This window comes from Gallus gallus, chromosome 3 (assembly GCF_016699485.2).
Source record: "Gallus gallus isolate bGalGal1 chromosome 3, bGalGal1.mat.broiler.GRCg7b, whole genome shotgun sequence".
Taxonomy (NCBI): domain Eukaryota; kingdom Metazoa; phylum Chordata; class Aves; order Galliformes; family Phasianidae; genus Gallus; species Gallus gallus.
In genome coordinates this window covers 48601322-48624206 of record NC_052534.1, presented here as the reverse complement: position 1 = coordinate 48624206, position 22885 = coordinate 48601322, and the positions used below count along the sequence as shown (strand labels likewise).

The following is a 22885-nucleotide window of genomic DNA, read 5'->3' as shown; positions in this document are numbered from 1 at the left end:
GCAAACCAGCAATACCTTGTAGTACCAAAAAGTCACAAGTTATGAAGCAAATGAATAGGAAAAACATATACAAGCAATTTAGCAAACACATGCGGCGTATAGGTGGTAATGTAGGTATGGATAACTAAATCTCAGAGGACTGCTTCCCAGCTGTTAAAATGTCTTTAGCTAGAAGAGTTTGCTAAAAATAAGATTTCTGTAACCTAGTCAAAACCCATAGCTAGAAGCATACAACCTTACAAGAAACTAGATCAATCCTTCTGAAAACACTTCAAGCACTATGTTAACTCTGCAGAAATTACTTAAAACATAATTACTTTTAAGTTTAAACTACTTATAAATTAATACTTGAAGGCATCTGATTATACTACTGCCAATTAATAAAAGGCTCAATTCCATCCAAAAAGTTGCTTGCTTCCCTCTTTCCATCTCTGCTTCTCCTACTGTCACATAATCCTCTGCTTAGATAAATTGTGACATTGTATTTGTAACTCAGTGTTCAGGTACTCTTCCCTACTCGTGTCTTCATTTTAAACTCCTCTTTGCCTCACACCGATAAAATGAATAACACGCACACAATACTCTCATTAATTTTAATGGCACAGAATGGTTTCCAACTTAGATCACAATTCAACACAAACAATAGCTTACATCCTAACTAACTAAGAAACAACTGAGAAATTATTGCTCCTTGTACAGCAGTAGAAAATACTAAACTTCAGTAAACTCTAAACTGTAATAAAACTGCAAGAACGCTTACACACATTTCACACTTTTCTATACTGTGTATCATCCAGCAAAAGAAAGAGCTTTCAGTAGCTTGTGTGTCTGCCTGTGGGCACAGGATCCCTTCCCACGTTGCAGAGGGGCTGTGCGCACAGCCTGGCCACATGTGTCCTGCAGGTCCCAAGAGACCACAGAAACAGAAGGAGACCAAAATCAACACTGTTAGTTTATCTGCAAGAGCATCCAGGAGTAACCTTCATCCTTGACACAGGAACAATCGACAGTTCAGGGATTTCTTAAAACAGAGGTGCATCCTGTGCCTGTATTCAGTTAATTAGGATATATTTTTTTGTTCCTGTAGCTCTTATCTCCATAATGGCACAGAGCTGCATCAGGGGAAGGTCAAGCTGGGTGTTAGGGAATTCGCCTTCACCAGAGGGCAGTAGGCATGGAACAGGCTGCCCAGGGCAGTGGGCATGACCCCAGGTTCAAGAAGCATTTGGACAGCGCTCTCAGACACGGGGTTTGAATTTTATGTGGTGCAGCACAGAGCCAGAAGCTGATCCCTTCCAACTCAGGATATTTTATAATCCTATGATCCGAACCTCCTGTGCCCATCATTTGCACACCATGCACATTTCCTGTTCCTTTTCCTGATATAAGTACCAGATGATTTTAGAAAGGTGCCTTTTGTTCCTTGAGTTACAAGAAATTCAAGATTTCCAGAGGCATCTATTACCTTGGGTTCATCCACACTGGAACTAAATAGAAAATATTTGCACTGTTCTGGTTTGGTAAGATGCTATCTTAAACTATCTTAAACTTCCTCTGTTTTATATGCACACACATGCTTAGTGCTTTTTTTTTTTTCTTTTTTTTTTTCCTACACTCCTATCAACTGAAAGTCATTAGAGCTGGCACAGTGCTCATCACTGTACTCATAGCTGGTAACTCTATTCTGCATTGCACTCACCATTCCAGGCTGAGCTCATCTTGTCCTGCATGGAAGCCTCTAGACACAATTATGGTCTTTTCCTGCATTTTTTGAAAGCCTTTTTTAAAAATAATTAAATCATCATAATTTTATATGCTGCACAGAATGCAGCAGCCATGGATATATACTGTGGCATAATTATGTTTTAAATTTTCTTAACTTTTTTTTCCCTAATACTTTCTCACACTCCAGTTGGTTAGGGCTTTTTGGTCAGCTCAAAGATACTGTGTACATTACTCTGTGCTTATGAGTATATAATTTATTTCCCACACATTCTTTTGTTTGGAACAATGAAAGAAGCACATGCAACATCCATCTTCCTCAAAATATTATGAAGATGGGACTGTAAATTGCAATGTTCACAAACGTTCCTGTGTAAAGCAACACACTCTTCGTTTCACAGTACAGGAATATTGTTCCAATGAAAGAAAAGCAGGTAAATCCTAAAATTAAATATGCGTTTATGGGACTGTCATGACAAGCCATTAAAAGATTTGTTAATGAGAACAGGAGATTGTAATGAGCACAGTAATACAGCCTGATCAGTTTCAGCACTTACAAGTCATCTGTTATATCAAGAAGCAAAAACTGATATAAATAATATAGTCTACAGTCAGGTCAGCCTTTTCTATCTGAGGTCAGATAGGTGAATAGTCAAGAGAAATAATTTCAGCCATATGAATTTAATTTGCTGCAATAAATCTGCAAAAAACCTGAACTCACAGACCTCATAGCAGGGCTGAGTTCTGTGTGAACTGGTGACATTTGCTTGTCACGGATGTCAGCTCCCTATGAACCCTTTTGTTATGTCATAAATAATAAATGACAAAAAAAAACAGAGACATGTCTGAACATTCAGACGATGTACATTTTGTTATAACTGCTGTGATAGTGATTCAAAGTAGTATCTTAGTCCTGCGACAGAGTATCTATCACTGGACATTGTTACAGTATATGCTGGGATTTTTTTAATTTTTTTTTTTAATGAGATGACTTTTTAAATTAATATTAATGGTACCAGCTACTATACAGGCTATGAAGATCTCAGAAGACCTTCAGATGTCTAAATCACCACAATTTGAGACAATCTCCAAGAGCATTTCAGATTTCACAGAAAATCTTACTGCAGCTACAGCGAATAAATTTCTCACCGGCATCCTAAAACTCACTTTTCACAGCTCTGTTTGACCAGTGCACATACAGAGGTAAGTCAAACATAGCAGGTGCAAAGATAAACATTTTGCTGGTGGCAGCCCTGACAGGATGATCCTGTACACCAGATTCCCAGAGGAGAAGCAGTAATGATTTTAAAATGGAAAAAATGTTTTTTCTCCCTCCCATATTTTTGCATTGTCTGTTCCTGATCCTACTCATCTAGTTTGCAAGTGCAAGTTGCTTACAGAAGCATACTGACAGAGAATGAAAAATGTAATTCCAATACTTCTTCCCTTATGTAAGAGTTGATTCATCAGCACATTTTTACTTTCCAGCATCAAGATACTTAGCTGCTAGACTCATATCTACCTGTCCTGCTGTTACTTCTGGGTTGTAGTCACAGTGGGGCTATCTAGAAATGACCTGTCTTGAGCAGCAGCAACGCTACAGACCAATTTAAACTGCCAATAAATTTAATGACTCCCATTCAGAACAGAACAATTCAATTAGACCTTCAGAGATCATTACTCCAACTCTCTGACCACTTCATGCCTGACAAAGAAGTTAAAGCATATTATTGAGGACATTATCCCAATGCCTCTCAAACACTGACAGACATGGAGCATCAACCATCTCTCTAGAAATCCTGTTCTAGCGTTTGATCACGTTCCTGGTGAAGAAGTTTTCTCTAATGTCCAGTCTGAACCTCTCCTGGTGCAGCTTTGTCCTCTTCCCACAGGTCCTATCATTGATTGCCAGGGAGAACAGACTAGCACCTTCCTCTCACCTTCCATTCCTCAAGAACTTGCAGAGAGTAATGAGGTCACCCATTGGCCTCCTTTTCTCCATACTGAACAACTCAAGTGCCCTTCCTTAGCCTCTCCTCACAGGACATGCCTTCTAGCCCTGTTACCAACATTGTTGCTCTCCTTCAGATGCTTTCAAGGACCTTAACATCCCTTTCATTTGTGTAGCTCTGAACTGCACCCAGTATTCAAGGTGAGGCTGCACTAATGCTAGATATAGTGGAAGAACCACCTCTTTTGGTTGTCTGGCTATCCCAAAATGTAGTTTGCCCTCTTGGCTGCCAGAACACTCTGCTGGCTCATGCTTAACCTGCTGTCATCACCATCCCCAGGTCTCTTCCTAATGAGATGTTCTCCAGCCACTCACCTGCCAGATTGTATCTGTGTCCACCATTACACCATTCCACATGTAGAACCTGGCATTTTCCTTTGTTGAATTTCATGCTGTCACTAATTTCTCAATGCTCCAATGCATCTAGATTCCACTCTGTTAAGTCTCTTGTCCTTCTAAAGAGTCACCAGCACCTCTAAATTGACGTACTATCAGCAAACTAGCTAAGGATGGACTCCATTCCTGCCTCCATATCACTGATAAAAATATTGAATGGAAGCAACTCCAGTGTTGAACCCTGGGCAACACTGCTAGTGGCCAGCCACAAGTAGCCCCAATCACTATGACCCTTTGAGCTCTGTTGTTGAGCCAGTTCATTAACCTGTATAGCATAAACCTTATCATAGAATAAGATCAAATTACTAAGGCAGGATTCAGGATTTCCCTGTATGAATCCATGCAGACTATGTCCAATAATAGCTTTGTTCTTCAACTGCCTTCAACAGTACCCAGGACAATCTTTTGCTGTAAATTTTCCAGGTACTGCAGTCTCTTGCATCTTCTTTCAAGTCATTTTTGTAAATGGGTATAATGTTGGCTAGCTTTTACTTCAAGTTGGACAGTTTACTGCGAGGTCTATGAGAAATTCTATCTGAAGACAATCTTTTCTAGATCAACCAAATGTAAAGCATACATACATAACATTCTTATGTTAGGATATAAGTTCTGCAAAGAAATTCAGCTAGAGATTAAGTGAGAAGATCAAGACTAACAGACATTCCTCACAAGTGGAGTCTTAAGAAATTCTGTTAAGTTCTGATTTGTAGAAAAGACGTTCACTGTAAAACAACTTTTTCAATTACTCAACGTATGTTCTACTAGAAATGTAATAATATCTTTTTTGCTAACATAAGAAAACATTACATCAGTAGGAGATGCCAGAATCTCAAAATCTGGCAAGGACACAGAAGTTGTTTTTCCAGTGACTCAGTGAAAACAGCATTTGAGGTAGTGTGTGACTCTTAATAATCGATCTCCTTGACAATATTGTGCCGTCAACATTAAGATATTCCTATGAAATGAAGTTCAAAACTTGAGTACACTACATGACCAGCAGTCAGGACAGGATATTGACACTTGTCAGACTGCATTCTGGCTTGCCTCCCCACCAAGTTCTCATTTCTGTGCATGACCTTTTGTAAACTCCTCCAGCCAAAGCATTAGAGTATCCAACTGACCTGCTATTGCCTTTTTCTAGGATGGTAACCAGTTATAGGTTCATCAATGCTTAACTGCAGATGTAAAAATACTTCTTTCTAGTAGCAGGCTTTGAAGATTGGAGGGACAGAAGTTGCCTGGAGCAACTCACTGGTTATGCTTTCCTTGAGAAATATCTCAGTGCTTGAAATAACTATTCTAGAAGCCAGTCCATGCTTGCTCACATGTTCAACTAAATGATAGTGATGATGCAGCCACTTCTGATGTCTGCAAACTGGCACTAAAACCAAGCCTGAACTGAAAGATCACTCCTTGCCATTTCCTGCTAACAAATTTACTGCTTCTTTAATTTGTGACTTCTTCCCACTTAATAAAAAATAAATGCTTTTGGCTTTGTATCTCAAATCAACAGTCAACAAAATCAAAAGTTCCTGTAATTTCAAAACCTAAGCAGAAGGAAACAACACTCAGATAAATGAGTGATTTTAATGAAAAATGAAAAGACAGCCAAATAAAATAAATCTACACTCTGGGGCAGTGCAGTAGTGCTGACTTACTCTCTCTTCACTCTCCTCTTTGCAGTTTATTTCTTGGACTCTCTTCAAAATGTCCTTCTCAGAGGGTATAACTGTTAGCGAGCCACTACTGAGAAGGGTAGCGATTTGCTGTCTAAAAGCCTCTAAAGAGCTTTGAGCAGTCCTGGCTTCTTCTTTGCTGCTCTTCAAACTTCCATCCAGCTCACTGAAAGATTTCTTCAGACTATGAAGTTCTTGCTTCGAGGCTTCCCAGGCATCCTGATTAGCCTTGAACTTATCTTGGAGGTTTCTGATGTCCATTTCCAAACTCTGCCTTGCTATTTTAGCACTGTCAAGATCCTAAAATACAAGAAAGATTAAAATGAAATTTTTAAATGCCACAGAATCCCTCCTCCACACACACAAAGCAGGGGGTATACCAGAAGTGGATACTGCAGTTAGGGAAAAATCAGATCCACGCTACTCACAAGGGCCCAACAACATAAAAGTTTCACAAGAAAAATCCCACTGAAATTAATGGAACCCAAAGCATGCTGTAATCAAGTCTACAGATCAATGTCTTGCAGGAACCTGCAAGAACCAGTACATTAAAAAAAACTGCACCTAAAAAAAAGTAATGTTGGATTACAAAACGATTATATTTTCATTCATATTGGACTTAGAAAGCCAATGATTAATAAAATATAGTACAAACAAAGCCAAAGTGCTAAAGCTGTGAGGGAAAACATGAATACACATGACATCTTTGAATATAGTGTTTTAAGCAAAATTATAAGTTATTTCTAGGAATACCTTACCAGCAATGTGACAAAAAATAATCCTGAGATTATTCATACATTGAAACTTGAGAGACAAAAAAAGCAAGAAAATGTTTAAGACAGAAGAAAAGATGCAAATGCTCAAATATCAATTGAATATCCAATAAGAAATGTTGTGTTATAAGAGACAATAGGATGAAGAAACAATAGATTGCAAATCCCCTAGAAAAAAAGAAAAAGGGAATTATTCTGGGTGATATCTTCTGAAGAAAGCAAATTTGCTCTTAGCGTGAAGAAAAATCTGTCTCATGAAGAGAAGGTCAGTGTCCTTTCACAGAGCCTACACCTCCCCTCATCTGCTGCTCACAGAATCACAGAATTGCAGGGGTTGGAAGGGACCTTAAGAGATCATCAAATCCAACCCCCCCGTTACAGCAGGTTCCCTACAGTAGGTCACACAGGTAGGTGTTCAGACGTGTCCTGAACATCTCCAGAGAAGGAGACTCCATAGCCTCTCCGGGCAAGCTGTTCCAGTGCTCTATCACCCTTGCCATAATGAAGTTTCTCCACACGTTACTACAGAACTCCCTATGTTCAAATTTTAGGCCATTACTCTTTTCCTATTGCTATGTACCACCGAGAAGAGCCAGGCCTCAATCATTTGCGTCCCGTCACCTTTCAGGCATTTATAAGCATTCATCAGATTCCCCCTCAGTCTTCTTTTCCCCAGGCTGAACAGACCCTGGTTACACAGCCTTTTCTCACATGGAAGATGCTCCAGGCCCTTTATCTTGTGGCTTTCCACTGGTCTACTTCTAGGAGATCCCTGTCTGTTTTGAACAGTGGAGCTCAGAACTGTATGCAGAGTTCTAAATGTAGCCTCACCAGGACAGAGTAGAGGGGGAGGATCACCTCCCTCATCTGCTGACCACAATAATACCATCTAAACTCAAACACAAATGCTGCCATTTAGCTCAATATTTGTTACTAGATCTTTCTAAAATAATCTTAGAACAAACTTGGAAGCAAAGGTTGGCATGATTCATTGTCATTTTCTTTATTCTAAGCAAGACCTATTAACAGAAAATTCCAACCTATGCTGATAATTACATTATGGTAACTACAGCAAAGAATAAAAAGTCATTTAAATTACATTTTTTCTGCAGTTTGTAATATTTCTTTCAGAAAGGCAGTGCAAATGTAGTTTGCCTGTACCAGAGAGCTTACCTAATTATGATCTTGTTTCAAATTGTGAACATCTGCAAATACACACAGTTGAGTGTGTCAAGTGGCTGACTGAAAGACACAAGATGCGGCAGATGTGAAACACTCATGAGCTGGTATAGTAAGAAGCAGCAGAGAGTCTTACTTTATCTGTGACCCAAAAGGGCTCAAGCAGCATAGTGCTGTGCCTACAGCTGGCCACTCACAGCTGGATGGAGCCCATTAATCCTCACCTGTTTGTGCTCCACCTGAGATAAGAGAAGATGGAAGAAGATCCAGACCACTGCACAAGCCACCAGAAAGGCTCCCGAGAATTAATGTCAGTAACAGTTCAGCTGTATTCATGTCAAATGTACTCAAGTTGCAGCAGGTTGGGAAAATCATTTCTATCTTATAAACATAGAAAGAGAGAAACTATTTTACAAGGAAAGGATAAAAGGTTGTATTTAACACTTCAAAACAGCCAGGGAGATGTGACTGCATTAGAGAAGCGGATGTATGAAAGAAGAAAAACAGGAAGGGTTAAAAATCTTTCAGCTAATAATATATTCTAATGCACGTTCTCAGTCTATTGATCCCTCTCTAGAGATATAATTAATTCACATGAAGTGAAACATAGCAGGGTAACTTGAGAAAAGCTAGTTCAGATCAGACCAAAGGTTTATTTATTGCAACAGCTAGCCTCCAACAGCAGGCAGTAACAGCTTTCTCAAAAAGGCAGGAAGAACGAAGGAAGCATAAATTACTTCCTTGGAATTCTCTCTCACCTCAAAATAACTGCAGTTCAGACTTACAGATATAGAAATGGTCTTTTCTATTTTACAACACTCAGTGATTCCTTCTTCCATATGTGTATGCAGTTGTTCTTTTAACAGTGTGTGTTCAGGATGTAGTCACACCATAAATTTTCAGCAGTGATATTGTAACATTTTCTTTTATCTCCTAGTGATTTATAATATTCTATTTTCCCTACTGCTGTTGAGCTGATTTTGTTCTAGAACTATCATACATCAAGATCTCATTCTAGAGTATAACAATAACTTCAGAGCCCATTATTTTGTAATTGCTTTTTACTACAATTGTTTTGTCCATATAAATCTATTCAGTGCTTCCTTTTTCATGTATTTATGTATGTACGTGCAATGCCATAACACAATGGACAGCAAGTCCTATACTGCAGCAAGTGAAGACTTGTTCAAACGCAACAGCCATGGGCACAAAAACAAAAGAAAGAATCTTCTTACCTTCAGAAGGCCTCAGGTGGGCAGGGATTTCCAGCAAGATACCCTTGCCTCCACTACCAACTCTTAAATGAGGTCTGGGACGGGGTGAATCCTGACTCCATCCATTCCAATCGCTCAGGTGCATTGTATGCACCTGAGCTCCCCTGGGTTGGCTCTGCCTTCCTACCAGGTGCTCAATCACCGCTTCAAGCCAAGACTTAGCATTTCCAATACAGCATATTAACCAACTCCTTTAAAAAATTCTAGTAATATTACTTTAAAACAATCATGCACTGTAGATACAATTTCCCTAATTAAAACACATCATCACAACTGAACAAGACTCAAAGAAGACACAATAGGTTCACATCCCAAAAGCATTAAGCATATTGTTGTGGGTATAAATAAAAATGAATTTAATTGCCCAGTTGCCTAACTATGTACTGCCTTCATTTAATCCAGTAGATTAAAACAGGATATTAAAGATCGTTTTTCTCCTACTGTGCATGTATGACATCTCAGAAGTATGTCACACCCTATTTAAAAGTCATTATTGTGGCTTCGCAAATGACATGGTGATGATTTTTAGCTCCAGCATCAGCTTTCATCTTAACTTCAAAAAAAAAAAGTAAAAAAAGAAGGAAGAAAATTTATTATCGTTTTGTACTATTGTGTATTTTTAGCCTTAGGAATGGTTTTGCTGAATTTTATACTACTGAGCAAATTTATTTTGATTTACATTAATTTTTAACATCTGTGGGCTTCCAACACTATGTGGTATCCAGCCACGTTTTCTTCTCCATTTATATGTTAATTAAATCACAGGTGCTTGCACGTTTGACAACATTTAGCTTCAGAAGCTCTACAAAGATCTTGCCATTGAATATCCATAGAAAAGAGCCATGAAACTTCAATTAGCAGTCTTTTAAAGTTTATCACTTCTGATGAATACAGTAAGTGTAGAGTAGTTAAGCTGGAAAGGACCTACCAAGATCAAGTACAACTGCCTGTCCACTTCAGGACTAACCAACAGTCAAAGCAAGCCACTGAGGGGATTACCCAAATGCCTCTTGAGCACTGAACAGGCATGGGGTATCAAGAGAAGTAGTGCATAAAGATGCATCAAGAGAAATTCTACACTGTAAGAAGGTGGGTACAGACCTGAAAGCTTATAAAACAGCTGAGGGTGTCTGAGAAATTCAGACATACTTAATTACAACAGTCATATACAGTGTCCAGAGACTTGTCTGGATTTTGCAATGCAGCTGTCCCACATAAAGAACATCAGAAACTATTGTTAATTTTTTGCCAAAAAAAAAAAAAAAAACACTAACACTGAAAGGATCATTTTCTAAGGGGATTTAATGAGATTTTATTTGAAAAAATCATTGTTCCATGTAGAAGCAACATTAGCTGTTAACATGGAAATGCAACCCTTGAATCAGGAAGCTGAGAGAGTAGGAGACTGCATGCTTGCCTACTCACCAGCCACTGGCCACTCTCACAGCTTAGACATTGACTTTGGGCCTAATATAGCAGATTCCTACATAACTGCTCTCCTTCACTAGCATCTGTCCATCTACAACCCGTCACTACCACAAGTCAGTAACTTGTTATCCTTCCAGCAGAAAGCTTGGGCTTTTTGACTTTAATACCTTCCAAGAGTGCAGCATTTAGGTTAAATATGTGGAGAGGGTCTTTAGAAGAGAGGAGAATATTTGAACTTACATAATAACTATTAATATTGGCACATCATGAAGGATCATGGTATCAATATACTAAGTCAATTATAAATACAAAAAAAGCAAGTTACTTTGACAAAAACAGTAGGCTATAAAAGTAAATGCCAGTATTTTCCAGATGAATTCTCAAATCAGCCATATCTCCTGTTACAATCAATATCACAAAGCCACTAAATTAGTATGTTCTCATCTCCCATGTTTCCTGATGATTCAAACTGAAAATATTTGATATATCTGCTGAAACATATCCCTAATATCCATTTTCTTACTGACATCTTAAAAAAAAAAATCTGAGAAAGTCATTATCTCTTGCAATAAATAAAAACTAAAATCATTTGGTCACATATCCTACAATCAAAATATTTTAGTATATGAAAAGTGTATGTATGTTTTTCATGTCAACTCAAATTCCTTAAATAATAAAACATTATATTTTAATTAACTATGTTTTCACACAATTTTAATAATTCTATATTAAATAGACTACTTAGATACATTTAATTAAAAATTTAATACAAGTTACTATTGAATAAAAAGCTATTTTGACATTAATGTTGCATCAGCAATACATACAGATACGTTTATATTCTTGATTATGTTATAAACATTATTTACAGACATTGCGTGATGCACATCTTTGCAAAACAGATGTTTAAATTAACACTCCAGAGGGAACCACAAATATTTCCAGGCTGAACCATCAGAGAAGATGAGAAAAAAGAACAAGCCAATTTACTATTTCTTGTGGCTCATCAGTGGCAATGCTATATGAATGGCAAATCCATCTGGTAGAATACAGACATCTTCTATATTTTAACTAAATACTGTGTAGTACTGTGTATTTATTAAGCACTAGAGAGAATCTTGGTTAGAGATGGTTTTTAAAAGACTGACAGACATTATCAAAGAATGTTATTAAGTTAGATATAAGGAAAAAAACTTTTAAAGTGAGGATGGTGAGGCACTGGAACAGGTTGCCCTGTGTTGTGGTTGATGTCCCATCCCTGGAGACTTTCAAGGCAAGGCTGAATCAGGCCCTGAGCAACCTGATCCCGCTGTGGTGTCCCTGTTCATTGCAGGGGAGTTGGACTAGATGGTCTTCAGTGATTCCTTCCAACTCTAAAGATTCTATGATTCTATGCTGCAATTCTGTGATGAATAATCAATAATTACTCTCTGGATACACAGAAAGAAAGAACAGGCATTGCAGTCTGGGCAGCATTTAAAATCAACTTTCTATCAAAGTCAAATGTGATATCCAGCACAACCAGAATAAGGATATGCACAACGTTTACAGAATTGCCAGAGGAAATTCTCAGAATATTCTGTCGGCAGTTTGGGAAGTTCAAAATTCCAAAAGATAAGTAATAAAATACAAGGAAAAAAGCTTTGTAGCTACCTACTGCTAATTTTATTAGCTTTGATATTATATTTGTTTATGTTGTTTGGTGCTTTGAAGCCGTAATGCACCGAGGCTGACAGCCAAATATGTAAAATTATCATTCACTTGCTAATGTTTCTCCAATGAAAACCAGCTGACTGCAACAAATAGTGGAGTATCAAATATATTGGAATAACTCTCTCTGAATAACTCTCACATATGTAACTTATATCCTGCTAATATTTCTTGGATATTATTTTCTTCATCAAGAATTTGTATCTGTTTACTCGCTCATTAGGCAGATGCTTCCTCCTGGGACATAAAAAGAGGCATCCGGTCAAGAGAAGGAGTGCAGAAAAATTCCAAGGAACAGCAGTGAAAACAGCAAGAAAAACTAGCAACAGTTCAGAGAGGAGGCAAGGAACAGGGCTGTGTCTTCCCAGAGAAAATTGACAGAGCTGCTGAATAGAAAGGTTGTGTGCTGGTCCCTGTACACTTAAGAATTTTGAAAGAGAAAGCCGGGGCAAATGGAACACCGTCTTGATCTGTAATAAAGATAGACAATGTGTTGGCTAGACTGGAACACCTGCTTATTTTCTGTGACACTACAGATTTCTGCTCTTGTCTCTCACAAATGAACATAGAACAGAGTACAACTCTATCCATGTACTTATTTAAACTGCACAGCAAATGTCAGACACAGTTTGAACCACTAAGGATGCTCTGCCTATAGTATAGGACACTGCAACCCTGCCCACTGCAGGGGGGTTGAAACTAGATGATCTTTGAGGTCCTGTCCAACCCAGGCCATTCTATGATTCTATAAGACACCCTTCAGAAGAAGGAGCAATGGTATACGTACTCTTTTACGCATGGAAATGAAAAATGTGTTTTTTGTTTTTTTAATTCTAATACTGAATTTCTTCATATACTTTTGCGAATACAAAACCTTCTCAGAAGATTCACTCAGTATCTGCAAATTTAAGCAGCTAAACTGAAAAAGTACTGTAGGAATCTGCAACCTCTAAGTAAGCTGGGATCACACACTCTTCATTTGAAAGGCAACACTGATAATTTAGCAGGACATTTCTGTAAGAATGGATTAAATTATGCACTTGGCATACATACAGTAACGACAGGAAAATATTTTTCATCTGACTGATCCAACTCTGGAAAAGTTTTGGCAGTCAGAGCAAACTTGCAAAAGAAATTATAAATGAAGCCTCATCCTCACTTGGAATGTCTCCTGATTCTGGCTTACCTAGTAAGCACACTGCTCTCTCCCCTTCTTTATATGTGTGTTTGAAGTAAATTATGGGAACAAAAGATTCTCAGAATGGCCTGGTTAGGCCTTCAGTCCAGGTTCACTCTCACTGCAATTTGAGTCTTAGGAAGTTTTACATATGTTGTTAAGAAACATTTTCAGCAGGAAGTAAAATTTATGACCCTCGTGGTACTTAACATTTATCTTCCCTACAACAAATCCTTTCTTCTCAAAGCATGCTTTCAGTTAAGTATTTCTCTTAAGTATTTTGCCTACAACAAAATCAGAACACTTTATCCTTTGAAGTATATGATTGTGGTCATTTTTTTCAGGAAAAAAAAAAAAAAAAGAATGTTGGGGGGATGGAGAAAATCTTAATGTACACTAATTTTGAAAACTTACTTGCACAAGGTTTTATTCATGTTAAAATCTCTACAAATTCCCTTACACATAACTCAGCTATATATTTAGCAGTTTAAGTCTCTCTTATTTTCTTAAGTTCTGGCCATCAGCTTTAACCACACGGCCCTAGTAACTGCAAGAAGCTTTTGTGGGAGTTTCAGTGAACTGTTCTTGTAGATATCGCTCAAAGTACAAAGCATTAAAGAAAACTGCTGCAATAGCTCACTTTGTTCATCCACCCTTCAGAACAAACCAAAACTTTTAATGGCAAGTTTTCTTGGAGCACTTAAATCCTTAAATCACATCCTTTTCTTTCCAAACTGTACCTAAGTGAATTCAGCGAGTACTTGACTTACAACTTCACTAACAGTTCTCATTTCAGCATCATTCCTACTGCACGGTTTTCCTCTGTGGGCTTTCCATGCTAAATAAGTGCTTTTCTACAAGAGACCTACTGGGCATGAGTCAACTGAATATTCATGAAATATGGGTTTATTATGCAGTGAAACAAGATAATCTAGCTTGTCTGAAAGCCAAGACACTTTACTTCCAGATTCTTAAGAGAAATAGGAAGAATAAAATAGGATACTATTAACTCCTTTGAATGTCATTAGAATTTTTGAAGAAACAGAGTAAAAGAATCCTCAGAAAAAATGCAATATCACATAAATGTTACTTAAAGAGCATTTTGTTCTATTGTTCTATGCTTATGCCTCAGATACATTCATACTCATGCATTCACGCTGCTTTAGAAAAGCATCTGCTTAATTATGTTTGTGCAAGCAACAAAGGCTACAACAACTGGAAGAGAGCAAAAATTTCAACTTACATGAAACATAGAAGACATCAAATCTAAGTTAGTCCTATCTTGCACATTGTTGTTTAATCTCCATATATCTTTAAGATTTCAAAAAGTTGAGAATAACCTTAAAAATAATTTTAATAGATCTTCATCACTGAAAGTCTATCAGAAGTAGTTTTTCCTCATGCAACACCTATCAAAAATTAGTTTTCACTTCAAAATTTCAAATTACACAAACACGCACATCATTCAGTTATGTACCTTACTAAGTTTTCCCATTTCTTCATAGTATCCTGCTGCCTTTTTCTGCTCTTTGGTCACCTCTGAAACAAGCCTCATGATAGTTTCTCTACTGGCCTTGGATTCCATTTCATGGCCATTGATATCTTCTTGAAGAGCAGCAACTTGAGCTTTCAGTGCCAGATTTTCTTTACATATTTCACACACCTAGAGAGAGAATTCAAAAATTGGTAACTCTGTCAAAGCATTTAACAATTATGTTTATTCAACACACTATACAGCTCCTAATCATCCTAGTGCAGACATGGTGTTTCCAAGGCTCCTGCGTCAGATTTATAATTGTGCTTTTCTACTATTCCTTTGTAAAAGATCAGAAAAACAATTGAGACCCATATTTCCACCAGAAACCCACATCTTAGTGTAATGTGGTTTAGCCTTATTCCTACATAATCTGTATGAGCTAATAAAAGGTGGAGAACTACTGACACAAGTATCTGCACTTGACGTGGAGCAGGTCAGAAAATGAAAACAGATCATATAACCATCTTCATGTGAAAAGCAGACTGTTCTGTTTTGGCTTATTAAGATTTACGCCTCTCATTTGGAATAGGAAACGGAGCTGTATTTTAGGCTTGAAACATTTTAGGCAAAGGGAGCTTTGAGTTAGCAACAGCTATTTCTTGAGTATATTCTAGGGCAGGGCCAAATACCTGGTGGGCTGCAATGCTGAACAACTGGCACCTTGGAGAAAAGAGTAGTTCCAGTAAGATTCTGAGGCTATTTTGGTACGTTATGCCTTTTCCAAGAAGCGGAGTAGATGAGTGTGGGCACTTCAGTGAGTGCATATGGAAAAAAACATACCTTGACAGGTAGCTAAGTTTTCCTAATGCACTGCAAAATAGATTTCTCAACTAGATTTATTAGTACATTGTCAGGGGGGAAGAAAAAAACCCAGTCAATATATCCTTAAAAATCTCTGGTTATTTGATTAAATTAAAGTGTGTAAGAGATATAACTTAATACAAATATCTTTGCCTCTGGTGACAACTACAGAAGTTTTGTTACACTGTTACAATCAGAGTATGCTTGTAATATTACCAGGGCAAGGACTACAGTAAATCATTGTGACACATATTTAGATAGTCTTAATTCATTACGTGATCCTTCTAGCCAGAACACTTACAGTATGGATCTAACGAAAGAGAAATTCTCAAAATACTTAGCATGCTCCCAAGTGAAGTAGGGAGAGAGAAGACTAGACAGAACATAGGAAAAATTAATAAAACTAAGATAAATTGCCCTTCAACAGCATCTAGAAAAGTTGAAAGAGTACATAAATAATTTTCATAAATGGAAACTCTGTTTTCAGAACTTCAGAAATATTCTCAAAATAAATAATGTAGTTTTATGCTCACATTTCAAAACACCATATAGTTATTTACACCGTGAAAGGGTACAATTAAGGTTGTCCAAGCAAGTACCATTTCAGGTGTTCCTAATTAATGGTATGACAGCTTGAGATTAGTGTTAAAAATAAGCAGTAGAATTTACATGTTACCTAGTGATTTCCATTGGTAATGTTTTCACAAGAGCTTTCAACCATATATTTAATCGAGGTTCTACTTAGGAACTACGGGCTGATAAAATATTTTACAGATAAGACCAAACTGAGTTCACTGAAGTCAATCAGTATGCAGCATCTTTGAAAATCAGGCCAATATGAAAAACTTGTCTTAAGAGACAGCACATTAACACAAAAATTCCCATCTTCATCACCTGCTTTATTTCTTTGATAACCAAATATTCCACAAGTAGTTTTCTACAATGGATGAATTCTCTTTCTTTGTCAAGCCTTTTTTTTTTAATTAAGCTAATTTAGTTACTCCTGTGTATATTCCTAAAACACAGTACAAGGTTTTAATAAATCTTGTCCATATGTATGACAAAAACTCTTGCCTATACATAATCACCTTTGACATTAAATGTTCCTGTGGTTTCTCTTTTTCTTTGATGTCTGTGTCCAAGAATTCAGAAAGCTGTGTGAGGAGCTCTTCATACTTTCTGCTCATCCTATAAGATTCTGTCTTGCTTTGTTCACATTCATTCAAATATTTACTAATCAGAAGAAAAAAAAAAAAATCAGGATAAATGTTCTCCAAAACAGAATTCTAGGCAAACATATCCCAAGATGACTTCTGGCTTCTGTACAGAGCAAAATGAACTCTGAAAGTTACACGCTACATAATTCGCTCTCTATATTAACACAAATAACTTTAGTTGCCTTATGTGTGAACACTTCTTATCATTGCCTTTGGTTAGCACTTCAAAGCATCTTCTACAACTTCATTCTCAGTACAGAATTTCATAAAACACATGAACCAGGTAGTACCAATGAACAGAGCCCTCACAGTATTAGATATGGAGGTTGCATGTGAAAGCTTAGAAAAACTAAGGGGAAGAGATCGATCAAATTATAGTAAAAATATGCTAAAAGCACTTCAGATCCCCCTCTAATGAAACTGACTGTGCTGTTCAGAAAAACAGGGGAAGCATAGGACATCCAGAGTACTTCTGAGGGGAAGTTCACTGGCAAAAACAGAGACTGCCTTGCCGTACACAGAGAATTCTGCAGTGTAATATTGCCCACAAGTACAGGGCAAGTAGCAAGTAAAGAGGGGGAAAAAAATGCAGGCTGGATACGGGCTAGAGATCCATTAAAGAAAGAAAATATAAAGGGATTGCCACAAAACTATGTCAAAAAGGCAGTTATTTGTCATGAATTTCATTGCTTTCAAAAGATGCCTACCATTTGGATAGACATCCCACATGAAATGCTTATCTGTCCTACCGCTAAAGGTAACAACATCAACAGCAGGTACCCATTTCTAAGTGTTCCTTGCAGGAAGAATCAGCCTACAAAGTGGTATAAATTTGTTCATATTCTTCCCGTTGACAGAGATGAGGACCAGCTTGGAAAACATGCATTACCATAGACAGCACAGACAGCAAACGTGTAGATCTACGTCTTGCTCATGATGCTGTTAGCACTGAGCATTACTCCTGTAAAACTAGAAAGACAATAACTAACATAAATAATCCCCCCAAAAAACTCAGAATGACAATTTATGTAGTCCAAATATCAACTCCTGTACCATCTTATTAGAAGGAGGAACAGTTTATACACCTGGGACATCAGTCTCGTTATACGTGCCATAAGATCCTGCAGGAAAGAGCTGCTATCAAGCTGCTCACAGCACTTGCTAATCCCTATAGTATGGCGTGATCTCTGAATGCAACACAGAAACAACACTGACAACTTTCAGTTCAGATTCACTCTCCAATTACACCCAAGAGAGAGATAATCAGTGGTAAAGGTACACTCAGAGCAAGAGACAAATTATCAAGTTTCCAGATGAGAAACAAGGTACTTTCTACAGCAAGGTCTTCACAAAGACTGGAACACTGGAATAAAGCGAGATACGATATATCACCAAACAGCTGACTAAAGCAACTGTTTTACTAAACCTGTTAAGCACCTGTCTATGAGAGCACTGCACTGAGTTCTCAAGGTGGACATGTCAGCCATTTCTGGGCTCATTCTCCAACAATTCTAATTTCTTCCTCTCTAGATAGAAACAGGCACAAAGTATCACTCCATAATCAAGAAGCAGTATGAGACACCTAAAGAAAATGCATGGTAGATGCAAACATACGTTAACTGGCTATAGATAGCTGTAAAACTTTGAATTGGAGCCTTAGGAGGGAAATCAGCTATCAGCATCTCTCGAATAAATCTGCACCAGCTGAGGTGACTCAGTTTCATAGCTGCTATGACAGCACTATTGCTGCAACGCAGAACCTACCACTTCACTGTGGTGATAGCCACTGTTTGATCTCCATAAAAGTTCCATCAGCATTGACGAATGTCAATGGGTGCCATTTTTTCCACATAGAGTAACTCAGTGACACACCTCAGTGACATGCCTGTGTTTCGTACACGCTTCCATGTCAGACACCGTTCTGTCAGACTGCCCCTCTGCTGCCATCTATCACACAGCAACAAAACATAACAGAATATTGTCAGTAAGGTTCAATCTCTGCAGCTATACCACCAACATCCACCTCTAACCTCGTAAGCCAACATAATAAAATAGAAGGCGTTACTTTAAGAGCAGACCTCATACTAGAATATTGTACTAGGCTGACTACCAAGCATGCAAACTCTTCTATGGCTCCATAAATCAAAGTACATCATCATCAAAACTATGACTGCTTCTAAAAATAAGCAATCAGAAGTACAAAGCACATACTTGACAACTCTACAAATAACCTAATTATCTTCAGTACAGTCTCAAAGGTGACAGCACCTAGAAAATAGGCATTCAAGTAAAAAAAAAAAAAGAACACAGCTCTTTCACAGTTTTGTTAGCTCTTCAGAACTAATGAGCATAGAGAAGGGGAGGGGAAAGAAAAAAGCTCTTCACAGTTCACATTCTAAAAATACCTTGGCAATAGACCTGTTGAGTAGAAAAGTACCATTTTTAATAGGGAGTATGCACATCTTGGAAGCTGATCACAGAATTCATTAATCACAACTCTATCACAAAGGTATAGAATACAAATGTGTATTTCATGTCTACAGGCTTGCTCTTCCCTTTTATCTGTGGTTTCCAATTAAAATCTTGAACATCTAATTATGAACAGCTACGTATTAACCAAGGTGGTCAGAATAAGTACAGTTCACTAAGTCAATATATTGACTGGTATTAAGTAGCACCTGTAACCATCAGTAAAGGATGAGAAAAAGCTTTGAAAGTAGATTGACAATCAGTTTAATCCAACATTTGTTCCTTCTGGAAGAGCAGACTCACCCTCCTCTTCACCCTTCCCTTTTGCCAGCAGTCTGGTGGTAGAACAAGTTGTGCAGCTAACTAGACCTGGGATTGGTAGAGCCAGAAATTAAGCTTCTTATTTTGTTTATTTTTCTCATGGAGTAGACCCCTGGGACAACCGTGCAGCTACACAAATGGAAGTGCTGGCACAAGTGAAATGGGCAAAAGAGAGCAGCTGGCCAGACGACAGGACCACACTGGGAGAAACAGAACAGGTTTATGCTACACAAAACTGACCCTATCACTATAACAACAGGTTAATTTTGACACATTTTGACAGATTTCTTCTAGTGAGGCAAACAAGAAAGAAAAAAAAAAACAGCTCTTTAAAGAATCTTAACAACCATATTCTTAGAGATTGTGGTGTTTTCTAAAGTGCTAGAATATGCTTTTTGGCTTTACTATCTCCATGTTTATATTGGAATCATATCTGAAGTCTTTGTCAACCAACATCAGTACTCTTCAGGAAGGTCTTTTGTCAGTCCAGCTGGTAATAGACAAGTGTACAGCACTGGATTTCTCTAGATACTAAAATAACTTAGTTAACCACTTCTAACTCATTGAGCCTAGAAGAACTGTGCAAAATACTGATTTGGGAAACACAGACATCTGATTAACTCTTTTCTAGTTCTTAATGCAATGTCCAGAAAGCAGGAAGAAAGTCAGACAAAGAAAGATAGACATATTAAAAGTTGAAGAAACATTAACATATTCCCTTTAAGGTACATACACCTAAATAGATATAGCATACCCTGTTATGGTATAGGTAAGAATATACCATAATTTCATTACGCTGTTCCTCACAGACAGCTTTATACAAAGGAAGAAATTCACTTGACACCGTTCCAGTTCCAGCTGTGACCAGAGCAGTGCAGCAGCACCGCCACTCATCACTATGTGGCCCATGAATCTGACAGGTAGCATCTGCAAAAGGCACCACATGATGAGGATAGGCCAGAACACTAGGCTGTAGTTGCAGGTACTGTTCATCACAGCTGTGCTACGAAAGGCATAGACTGCCTTTCTTCCTCAGTGCCACACTTGGAAACACCTGAATGAGGAAACTATACCTATCGTTTCTGCTGCATCCAAACACTCCTCCACACTCATTTTTTGTAAATACTGTGACTTAACCAAACTGACTCATTTGATCATTTCTTCTCTGTAGGACACTCTTGAAGTCCCATTTCAGATCTAACAACTCAAACCAAGATATAAATTTCAATACCTTCTATCACACTCAAGTACAATCACTTTTCAAAGCAATACAACAGAATTCAGATTTGCAATTACGTCTGCCCACCACCTTATTTTCTGTTGACCATTGCAGCTTTTTGTCATCAAAAATTCTTATCTCACATTAATCTTACTAAAGTCTGGTGTTTTGTTCATGAAGTTTCTCCTTCAGCTCCCAGTTTTCTTTCAGTGCTTCTTGAGCTGTCAGCTCAGCCTGTTTTTTAGAAGCCACAAGCACGCTCAACTCTTCTTCCATCTCTTGAACTCGAGTTTGCAAAGACAAGAGGAGAGATGCCTGTCTAGCATTGTTTTCCTTGTAGTTTTCAGCTTCAGACTTCAGCTCTTTAAAAGAGGTTTCTTTTGAGATCATTCTGGACCTGAGTTCAAGAAGCTATAAACAGAAAACAAGAAAAACTCATTAAAAGGAAGAATAATTTTGTAGAGGTTGTAAATACAAACGTGAAAATTTCAATAACATGACAGGAAAAAAAACTTCTGGAATGAAAGATTCAGTCCTGTGAGAAAAGATTCTACCACTGTGAGACTAAGTGGAAGGAGGTAACTTTATTTTCATATCACTAGAAAATACAACAGAAATAAAAAGTTGCTGTTGTGTCATATCATACAATTTCTCACATTAATCTCTGCCTGTAAGATAAATCTGTTAACAAAATCAGAATTTAGAAAACGCCCATATTTAGTTCTCCGGCAGAACCTTCACCCACCTCCCCTATGCATATGCAATACAGTGTAGTAATTAACACCACCATTCCCTCTTTTTTGCCTGCCTCCTCCCTGCTCCCAGTTCTGGTGTGCAATTCCACAATCTATAGCTGCAGAGAACCGCAGTAATACTATCCTCTTTTATGAGAGTGGGGGACTATTGATGACTATCCAAATATATCCAAATGCTAGGATAATTTTTGAGAGCTGTGCTCTAAGGCAACCTCTTCTCAGCTTAAGCAAATAGTTATTTTTTGGTTAGATAATTCAATGAAATGTAACTAGACTTGCACAGAAACAGCAAGACAGCCTTTTAAGGAGGATGAGAGAGATCACAGCTAAATGTCAAGAATCTGTTTCAGAGATGATGCTGGAGCTTCCCAGCAGTCCGTGTAGTTCATTCATTTTTCTTTATCTTCCCTTCTCAATTTTTGTTAGACTACCAATTTCCATTGACCTATTTCTGCTACAAACTTCTCTAAAAGACTGAGCTTCTGGCAGATGCACCAGGCACATAAGATAGCAGTTAAATTGTTTTATTTTGTTAAATTTAACACATAATTGACAGCGAAAATTTTGCCACAAGAGGCGCTAAGAATTTCAGCTTTCCTGACATTCCAGTTACAAGCAGTAAGATATCACATATAGCATTTAGCTTCTACTTTATAAGATTAGCATGCAAACAATTAAACCACATTAAATGCTCTTTCTGACTTACAAGTTAAAATGTGTGGGAAAAAAAAAATTAAGGCAGTGACTAGTTAAGGCTTTTAGCTGCAGTACAGGAGGTAAAAAAAATTCATAGCTGTCCCAGAAGCTTCCAGTGTGAGCAAAGCCAAGATACTCAGAGAAAAATTCCAACTCGTAAGGCAGCTGAACAGTTACTGCCTTTAGAGCTGGCATAAGCCAGTACTGATTTTGAGACGAGCAGCTTTGTCCCTTCCCCATCTCATAGGCTTCACGTTGAAAATTCACTCTTTTCTTTGCACTTTCAGGGACACTCACATGGCAATGAGGTGAAATATAACAGGAAACTGATGCAAATGAAAAACAACTCAGAAGGAAAGGCTTCATCTTTCTGCTGGATCAGCTCCTCAAACCAGTGCACCACAACACAACAGACATTTGTACTAAAGCAAGGGATGGGGCAGTGTGGGGAAAGAAATGAGCAGCTGAAGGAACAATAAGATTGCTTTGTTTGGCAGCTGGACCGAGTTATGGTAGCTGAAATT

At 37.8% G+C, this 22885-nt stretch overlaps 1 protein-coding gene across 6 annotated transcripts in view; it reads right to left on the bottom strand.

Annotated features, from left to right (window-relative positions):
* The window catches only part of CCDC170 (coiled-coil domain containing 170), a 57465-nt gene that overhangs the window by 11155 nt on the left and 23425 nt on the right, over nucleotides 1-22885 (bottom strand). For all 6 annotated transcript variants that reach the window (XM_046939037.1, XM_004935629.5, XM_046939038.1 and 3 more), the window contains 4 exons: nucleotides 21065-21321; nucleotides 16773-16917; nucleotides 14824-15009; nucleotides 5788-6105 (listed from right to left, as the gene is read on the bottom strand). In XM_046939037.1, coding sequence (XP_046794993.1) covers nucleotides 5788-6105; nucleotides 14824-15009; nucleotides 16773-16917; nucleotides 21065-21321 — 906 coding nt within the window. The remainder of the gene's footprint in view (nucleotides 1-5787; nucleotides 6106-14823; nucleotides 15010-16772; nucleotides 16918-21064; nucleotides 21322-22885) is intronic.